Here is a 9,809-nt window from a genome sequence, read left to right as displayed (position 1 = left end):
TATTAATCTAAGAAAGAAGAACATAATCATACTAAGAACAGGGAGGAAAAAAGTTCCTGCTGATGTTCAAAACAGACTTATGAAAACTCTGCTAACATTCTATGAAGGCCAGGAAGTGCCTGAAGTGGAATTACTTATATTTTCAGAGATAATAATGCTCCTTTAAATGATAAAAATGAAAAAAAGATAAAAATGAGTTTTCAAAGCTAGAGAATCCTAGTGTAATCAAAGTACAGGAAAAGGCTTGAAAGAATCAAACACTTTAACTTATAATCAAATATGTCATTCCATACCTCACCCAGAAACCTTTAATCATTATGGATAGCGTGATAAATGTTATATTCTATGAAAATGAGGATTAAGATTGTAAAATGATACGGTCTCTGCTTCTGTTTGATTATGAAAAATTTAGGTATTGCAAATAATATTCATGCATACGATAAAATCCATGCCCAATTTTAAGATTATTACATTTATTTGGTGAATATAGAAGTTTTATTTTTCATATATGCTATTAATTTCTTCGCACAAATTTAAAGAATGCACATCATCTAAGTATTTAAGATAAGCGGCTTGTTTCATTCCTACATTAACTGTGACTGTTCCAGAGCACCGCCTGGAGCTTTACCTTCAGGGAATCTTCCTGAAAGGAGAAATCCTCATAGACAGTGGTGGTTAGCTCAGGAACATTAAGAGACAACTCCACACTATCCATGGCAAGCAATATTTTGTTAATTTCAACCAGATAATCCGCGGGGAGAGAAGATGATCTGATTCCAGGACTGAGCTGATTTGTTTTCCTCTGAAAAATAGGGAATGCCTATTAAAAAAAAAAAAAAAATTAAGTAATGTATTTATTGTCAAACATCCTCAGAATGAGTTAACAGCAAAATGGAAAAAATAAAAAGTCAGTACTTAGAGCATGGCATTAAAGACCATGAATCAAAGTTAAAAATCTTAATTATAATTGTGTATACTTTAATCCTTCACTGCCTCACAAACCCTGAACAATCCTTACTCTTAATTTTTATCTGCAGCCTGGCACTAAGTAGCACAAAGAAGTTCATCAAAGGAAGTCTTGTGATTTGATTTTGCACTGCTGGACGTTAAGCTCAGCGAGTGCTCAGCCACAGAGGTGCATCCCCAGCATTTTTTAAAAAATACTTTATTTTGGAAGAATTTCACATTTCTAGACTGCCAAAGCTGAAGCAAGCCCATAGGTATCCTGATTTTATCAACAGATTAGTTATACTCATTGCTAATATTAATTTTACTATCTTAAAGTCACACATTCCAACTTCAGTCAAAAAGCACTTCTAGGCCTACACGTACATGTCTACAACAGAAAATCCTACTTTTAAGCAAGCATAAAAGGATGCTGAAATAAATAATATAACCACCCAAGTACGAGTTTTGAATAAAAACATGCTAACTATTTTATGCAAAGAAATTGTTGTCTTCACTTTTCAAATCTTCACTTTTTTTCAGGCTGGTGAGATAGCTCAGAGGACTAAGCGCCTGCTTAGGCAAGTGCAAGGACCAAGATTTAATCCCTGGAACCACATGCCCTGCCAGCCCCACCCCAGGGAGTATGGGTGCACACCTATAATCCCAGCGCTAGGGAGGCTGAGAACAGGAGGATCACTATGAGTCCAAGCTGTGTAGTGAGACCTTGTACCAAATACATTTGAAAAAAAAAAAAAAAAGAAGAAGAAGAAGAAGAAAAAAAGAAAGAAAAGAAGAAAAATTTTTTTTTTAAATAGGTCTCTTATGGAAGAGTGCAAAATTAGTCTGTTCTTCCACATGACCATAAGAAAAAAGAAAATAACCCAAGGAAAGTCCGTGCAGGCTGAAAAATCATTCCAAAGGAGTAAAAGAGAAACTGAGTCCTCAGCTCCTACAGGGCTTCTCACCCATTCCCCTGATCCGGTGACCCTCCAAGCCCAGCGGGGGCATAAATATGAAAGTACTTGATTAGGCGTCTCGGTCATTTCAGGCTGGAGCACTTTTCCGCTTTAGCATCACTAGATACTGCTGCGGGCCAGACTTCTGGTTCCAACCTGCTCCATCGGACACTGCTGAGGGTCAGGCACCTACGACAAGCCAGGCCCCTGTGCTGCTCCCTTGCTGCATACAGGGCCTATCATTCTGCAAGGTCAAGTGGCCCCAAGGCTTATAAATAGTGACTAGTTGAAAAAAATAAATAAATAAAGTCACATCAAGACTGTCTGTTTTTCCATTCAGACCATAAAGTCAGCCAGAGACCCTTTGGAAACTCCGCACTCTTGTAGAAGCAGAAAGGTGGTTCAAGATGTGCTTCCTATTCTCCCAAAATAGATTTTCCTCCATGAGAGTGATTAATCAAAACAGCCTAGAAGAGGAATGTCCTCAAAATCTGACCTAGGCTTTACTTCTGGGTGATTGTATTTTTTACAAATTGTGTTAAAGCACGGAAACACATACAGAGTGCAGGTTGGTGCTGAAAAGAGATGGTGCTACAAGGTACGGCTCTTCTTATTCAGCAAACTGAAATCCAAATAGGTGAAGAAATTTAAATGAGCACCATATAAAGCTTGCAAAGTTTTGTTGTTATTAAACTATAGGAAAAACCTAGAACTAAACAGAATTAACTATTCAACTCTCTCAGGATAAGGACTTTTTAGGTCCCAAAACAGATTTATAAGAAAGTAAAAGGAGGGGACCGCCTGATAGTTCAGCAGACTAAAAAGTGCCTGCTTAGGCAGAGGGCAGTGACCAGGATTTGATCCTCCCCTGTGTACCGTGCCAGCCTCACCCCCCAGGGTGCACTGCGATGGCGACTGAGACTGAGCGTGGTGGCACGCACCTGTAATCCCAGCACTTGGAAGGCTGAAAACAGGAGGATCACTATGAGTTTAATCTATGTACTGAGACCCTGTAGACCCTGTACTAAATACAGAAAAGAAAAAAAAGTACAAGGAAAGGACTGGGATACTGCCCACTGCTACAGCATGTGCCTTGCGTGGACGGTGCCCTGGGACCCATCTGCAGTGCCACAGATGAAAACTGGAAAGGAAAGACATAGCACGGGGTGACCTAACAAGATCTGTACATAGCCATACGTTGAAGGTGAAGTAATTAGAACATAAAAGTCAGTGAAAAGTACTGGGGCCGGGATCCAGGGTATGTAAAGGATTAAAGACAGTAACGACTAGATTACTCTACTGATCCGTTAGGGGCAACAGGTCATAGCGGCAGAAGACAGCAAAAGCAACAAGAGCAAGGAGACAGGAGCTGAGAGCAAGCTTCGCTCCCTTCTCGTTTTGTAAGCGACTAGCCCCGGGGCAGGTGCAACACTCACCCATAAGCCCAGCCCTGGAGCTTGCACCAGTCAAAACCTCTAGAAGCTCACCCCATGACTGTATGAGGCTTTGGGGGACATCTGGACACGAACTGTAACAATTGGTTTTGAAGACTATAGATTTGAAAAATAATGTATTCGTCCTAAAGATACAGACTAAAATATATTAGTTGCAATAAATAACACTATGAAATCATTTAATGTACTTCTAATGATAAGTAATAGTACTTCTGGAAAACAAAATGTACTTAATGTACTTAATGTCTCAAATTTAATGTATTAAATGCCTAAAAATTATTCCTATTTTGGGTGAGTAATAATTTCTATTTTGAGACATAAAGATGAATAACATATAGCCTGAATCCTTAAAGAAGTATTAAGGAAGGACCAGTGAGATAGCTCAGCAGACTAAGTGCCTGCCTGGCAAGTGCAGGGCCCTGGGTTCAATTCCCAGCACCAGTCGAGCTGGCCACCAAAACCAGGCATGTTGGTGCAGGCGTGTAATCCCAGCACTGGAGAGGCTGAAACAGGAGGATCACTATGCATCCGAGCACCATACTGAGACCTTGTACCAAATATATAAAATTTTAAAAAGTGAGAAGTTGTATTAAGGAAAACAGATACTTTTAAAAGTAGTAAAAGAAAAAAAAGGGAGGCTGGGAAATGGCTCAGTAGAATAAGCGCTTCCCTGGCAAGCGCAAGGGCCTGAGTTCAATCCCCAGTTCCGCAAAAAAAAAAAAAAAAAAAAAAAAAAGCAGGTCTTAAAACATAATATATTTTTCAGGTAAATAAGACAAAATCTACTGCAGGGAATGGTAATAAAAGTAGCAAGATCCTAGAAGTGCTAAAGCATATGGGGTATTCAGGCAAATGCGAAGCAACCCGGGGTAGTTTTGCTACGTGGTTAGGGACACCAGGCTAAAGAAGTAGAAGGCGGGGACAGACCTAAGTCTGGGTAGAATACTCTAATGATAAACTGCATACTCAAAGCTCCTGTATTTTGTATTCTCTTTCTGAAAAGTTTCTTAGGAAAAGGAATGACACAATCAGCCACAACTCTGAGGAAAACACTCTGAGGAATGTGTGGAGGAGATGCCACAGTAAAGAATTGGACATAAGAAAAGCAGTTGGAAAGAACTGTAAAAACCAACAGAACACTGTAAGTCTCGAGCACGGGAACTTCCAGGAATTAAAAGAAGGTTGCTACAACAAACTGCTATGGCTTATATGCAGGCGTCCCCCCAGAGCCTCATGCAGTCATGGGGTGGTTTGGAAGCCGCTGGATCTAGTTTGTGACTGGTTTCCTACCTACTGCTGGCACTATTGCTGTAGAGGCTTTTGCCGTCTTCTGCCACCCTGACTGCTGCCCCTAAGCCATGCCACCCTGTGTTGGAGCCAGCTGATTACACACAGAAACCTCCAGGAACCATGAGCTAAATAAACCTTCGCTCTCTTAGCTTTGGGTGTTGGGTATCCCATCTCAGTAACAAGAGAAAGCTACCCGCAGAATAAAATCTCACTCCAAGCTCAAATGTGTATCTCACCTTACTTAACCTGAAGGTTTTAATTTCTGCCTGACAAGGTACAAGGAACAAGGGGGTGGGGGGACAGGTTATCACGAGAGGGGAGAATGAAGCTCCAGTTTCTGCTGGAGATAGTGGCTAATTTTTAAGGTATTTAATGAAGCAGGAAATAAGGTAGAAAATACCGAATACAAGGAGAGAAATGGCAGGTCCAGGTTGGAACACATGGGAAAGGTGCACCCCACGAAGTCAGAGGCATCCAGCAGGCAGCAAAAACACTGCAACCTCAGGCTCCAAAATAGTTCAATAAAACTGCACCGACTCCCGGGGAACACCAGCACCACTTAAAACGCGGCAAGGAAGCCGGGCTCAGTGGCACAGTCCCATCATCCCAGCTACCTTCAGAATCTGAGGCAGGAGGACTGCGAGTTTGAGGCCAGCCCGGGAAACGTATTGAGACCTTGTTTCAAAACAAAATAAAAACAGTTGGAATGTATCTCAGTCACAGAGCAATTGCTGAGCACATGGAAGGCCCTGGGCTCCGTCCCCGTCCCCGGCATCACAGATAGTGGGGGTTGCAGCTGAGACGATCCCCGTTACAAAGGGAGCTTGGGATGAATCCTGATCTGGAATACAAATCACAGTGTACATACCAGCCTCAAAAATTCAGTTACATGTGAACTAGAAATTTGGGTGAGATGGCAGAGACTTCCAGATGCACAAAATAAAACTGAGGGAAGTCATTTCTGCGAAGGATACGACCCTTCTAAGTTTCATATAAGTCCCGAAATCCCATGGAGATGATTGTACATTGCAATTTCTATGAACGCTATCACATCCAAAAGTGCAAAACACATTAAAAAGGAGGAAATAATCTTCCAGCTGGTTTTGTTTAAAATGCAAAGAAATATAACACTGGACATCTAAATGGCGTGAGCTAAATAATTCATTTATTTTACTTTTTTTTTTTTTTAATTTTAGTACAGGGTCTACATAGAACGGACTCGTTGTGATCCGCCTGTGTTCAGCCTCCCAAGCACTGGGATTACAGGCACGCGCCACCATACCCAGTCTCAATCGCAGTCTCAGTGTACCCCAGGGGCAGGGGCGAGGCTGGCACGGCAAGCTGGGGATCAAACCCCTGCCACTGGGTTGACCTAAGCAGGTGCTTTAATCCACTGAGCTATTTGGCTGGCCCTAAGTAATTCATTTAAATGCAGCCAAGATTCCTCAGCAATGTACCTTAATTTTGTGGTATCTCGTATGCAAAAGTAACAACTGCAAACGGATCTTTTCTTTCTTACTCTCCTCCATAGGCTGATGTAGCATCTGGTCCCCCCTCTGTAGAACTTCTTCAATCTGGGCTCTCTCCTCACCCATCTGAATATTGAAAAGAAAACCATTAGTCAAAGGATGAGGACACGGTCATGACTATAGATTTTCAAGTAGAAGAACTAACCTATGAAGGACAAAGTTAAGGCAAGAGATACGAATCTGAATGATGAAACAATTCATGGTTCTGTTCAAATACTTTATGTTGGAAATTAAAATATCTCAAAGCTAAGCCCAAGGAAGCTGAAGAATTACTTTTAGTCAGAAAGCATGTTGTGTGTGTGTGTGTGTGTGCGCGCACGCGCACGCACGCATGCATGTGTGTGTGTATGTGTGTGTGTGTGTGTGTGTGTGTAAGGTTCACATAAATCACTTAGAAAATCTGTCAGTGAACTCAGCAAATCACCTTTGGATGTCATCAGTTATGCTTGAAAGGTTGTATGACTAAACAGTATTGACATGAAACATAATTAATTAAATGAAAGGCAAACAGAGAACACTGTGGTTTTTGAAAATCTCCTTGAACAAACCTCTTCGCTGCCATCACCATGGGCCATGTGTTTTTCCACAATTTTTAACATGTTGTCTATGTCATTCTCTAGATTATCCAAGCCAGAGAAAGGCACAGCAGCTCTGAATGCTTCAGTGGTGACCACACATTGCTGTGATGCGGGTTCCTGGCCAATCAGCAACTGGGGAAGGAAAAGATGCGTATAGTGATGGTCCTGTTGCTCTGGGCTTCTCTGAATTCTCCTCTTAAACTCTGAACAGAGGTGTGAGTGTGAGGAGACCCCATCTACTGCCCCCCAGCTCAGCATCCCCAGAAGAGCTCTCATGAGATTCTGACAGCTGAACCTCAAAAATGATGCCGTTCCCAAATCAGTATTTACAGGTAATGTCTGCGTGAAAAGCTTCACATTTGTATACAGGGCACTTTTCTGATCTGATCAATTTTAATATAAGTAAATACAGGAAAATGAACTTGGGGCAGAAAACAGAGATGTGGTCAAGGTTAAGGAAGGCAAAGCTAATGCAAGATTTTTGCTTATTTTCTGTAGGTTGTGAATAAGGTAAGTATATTCATAAGACCATGACAGGTCCTTTGGCCTGCTACACTAGATACTGCTCAAAAAAGCAAAACCAGAGAGTATTTACTCTGCAAAAAAAGAGAATATCCCTCCTCTTCAATAATCTCAATATACAACTCTCAAGGAATTAACTCAATAATAAAAAAAAAAAAAGGTCACCCTACAGGGACAAGTGAGAGCCGTAAAAGCTCTCACAGTGTTCTGTGATTCCTCAGAATGAACACCTGGCTTGGATGACCTGAAAGCTGAAAGTGAGCTAGGATCTCCCCCCACTAACCCAGCAAAATGTTTTCTTCTTTGAAACTTAACGTGTGCTGAACACCCTCTCCCGGCCAGGGCCCAAGCACACTAGGTAAAATATTTCCTTTCCTCCCTTCACAAAACAAGGGGATGGTGGAAGGTATTATAACAAGATAGCACAAATAAATACCTTTTTTTAAGAAAAGTTTTTTAACTATCACCTTCTTTTTCAGTTTATAAAATCAGGAAGTCCCTCTCTCCATGAAGTTTAAATTGTGAAGCTATTTACAACTTCAGCATTGGTACACATTAAGCTCAAAAAAAAAACAACTATGTAGCATGAACACATATTAAAGTACAACCATAAAATTAGTGTCTAAAATTCATGCCTAGCTGAGCATCAGTCTCATTTCACAGCCAATACTAAACTTCCTTCAAGTCTCTGAAACCCTTCCTCACATGAGTTGTTCCACTTGTGATTCTCTGCCTTATTTCTATAGACACAATAACAAATATATAAGGACAAACGCTCCACTGGAAAAAAAGAGATTAAAATAATTTTAAACTTTAAAAATGTATGTATGCACTGTCTTACCAGCTATCCCTGGATACATACCTAGGAAAAATAGATTTTCACAAAAACATCATTACTCACTTTGACACTGTTGATGTGCTGAGAGACTTTTTCAAAATTCCTATCGAGCTCAGCTAATTTGGGTTCTACAAGCTCCCTGTTCGAGCTTCCACGTGCATTCATCAAAATAACAGCCTGATCATGGGCATTTTCAACCTGCAGGCCGGCGTCATCCAGTTCAGAGAGTAGACGCTAATCGTGGGGAGAAAAAAAAAAAAATTATCCTGTGGGAAATACCAAAATCAAACATGGTTGCAATGCTTACGCAGAGTTAAAGGAAGTGACCAAAACATCTGGGACGCCCAGACATATCTTCTTAGAGGTTTCAGCACAACAAAGCATGAAAAGTACTAACAGGAAACTCATCAGAGGGCCAGGGATACAGCTCAGCAGCGCAGCACCTGCCTGGCAAGTGCAAGGTCTCTAGTTCGACTCCGGATATTCCCCCAACCTCTCGCCCCCCAAAAATAAAATTCGATCTTGGTTTCTCCCACAAAATAAACGTGAATGAGTCAAGATCAAAAGACAAAGATGGTCACGAGTAACCGAGGACACTGCACAAAGGACAGACAGCAGGATGATCTCCCCTCCCCAAAGGGCTCCAGATTCTTCCCGATCGCTACCTTCACGATTTCTTCACGTTTGGTCGCTGGTTTTTTTTCAATCTCATCCAGCAGAGCTTCAGCTTGATAAAGCCAGGTACTTATGTGAGCGACATTTCCATCAAATATTTCCAGCTGGTTCTGATGGTTCTACAAAGGAATTAATCAAACACAGACACAATCGTATGAAATATTTAAGATGACAATCTTCGAAGCGATTTGAAAGACCTTCAAAGAGCAAGCTGTATGCTGAATTTAAAGAAGGGTTTTTGCTTTCTTACAAAGCCGTTCTGCAGTGAATAAATCTCAATCCAATAAACAGAGAGCTATACCTAAGTCCATTTTAAATTTATTTGATCCTGACCTCCATGTCATAAAAAGTGAAAGTACAAAAAAAGACAAAAGTTTCTCTTTCACTTTCAAGTCTGTTTCTAATTTCACATTCTTCTATTACAACTGATCTCGTTTGTCCCCTTCAATCACATTTTTAAAAACTCATTTATTATGAATAAGAACATAACATTAATAAATGATGAAAATATGAATGGAATGACATCCTGCCTGTCTGAGGGACACTACCCACTTGAAGGACCAGGCCTCTTTTCTAACTGGTGTTGCCGGCCCTTGGAATTGCGCGGGTGCAGACTTCAGACACGCTCCCCAGGCTGGACACGAAATACACGTGAGAGAAAGGATGTGAACATGAGCAAACGCTTGAGCAGATCAAAACTTAAAAGTTGTGAGGGATAAAAGAAGTTAGTACTGTGGCCAGGGAGACAGCTCAGCAGCACAAGCACCTGCTTGGCGAATACAAGGTCCGAAGGTCGATCCCAGCACCACACCCACAAAAGAAGTACTTCATCAAACTGGGGAGGGTACATGTGTGCAAAGTTGACATTTGTCAAGAATGATTTTATGACATGAAGGAAACTAGAAAAAATACAGAAGTATTAATAAAAGGAAACAATGTTAATCTAGAATATAGGAAGATAGTAGAGAAAGGAAAAATTAAAAAGTGGTATGAAAAAATTTAGTCTGTGATCTAGACAC

General features: G+C 41.0%; 1 protein-coding gene across 1 annotated transcript in view; it reads right to left on the bottom strand.

The window, feature by feature from the left end:
• The window catches only part of Utrn (utrophin), a 522,813-nt gene that overhangs the window by 294,198 nt on the left and 218,806 nt on the right, over nucleotides 1–9,809 (bottom strand). The window contains exons 35-39 of the mRNA XM_023712207.1: nucleotides 8,781–8,909; nucleotides 8,179–8,349; nucleotides 6,726–6,887; nucleotides 6,106–6,243; nucleotides 629–820 (exon numbers count right to left, since the gene is read on the bottom strand). Coding sequence (XP_023567975.1) covers nucleotides 629–820; nucleotides 6,106–6,243; nucleotides 6,726–6,887; nucleotides 8,179–8,349; nucleotides 8,781–8,909 — 792 coding nt within the window. The remainder of the gene's footprint in view (nucleotides 1–628; nucleotides 821–6,105; nucleotides 6,244–6,725; nucleotides 6,888–8,178; nucleotides 8,350–8,780; nucleotides 8,910–9,809) is intronic.

This window comes from Octodon degus, unplaced genomic scaffold (assembly GCF_000260255.1).
Source record: "Octodon degus isolate 3935 unplaced genomic scaffold, OctDeg1.0 scaffold00024, whole genome shotgun sequence".
NCBI classification, from domain to species: Eukaryota; Metazoa; Chordata; class Mammalia; order Rodentia; family Octodontidae; genus Octodon; species Octodon degus.
This window is presented reverse-complemented; position numbering and strand designations above follow the sequence as displayed.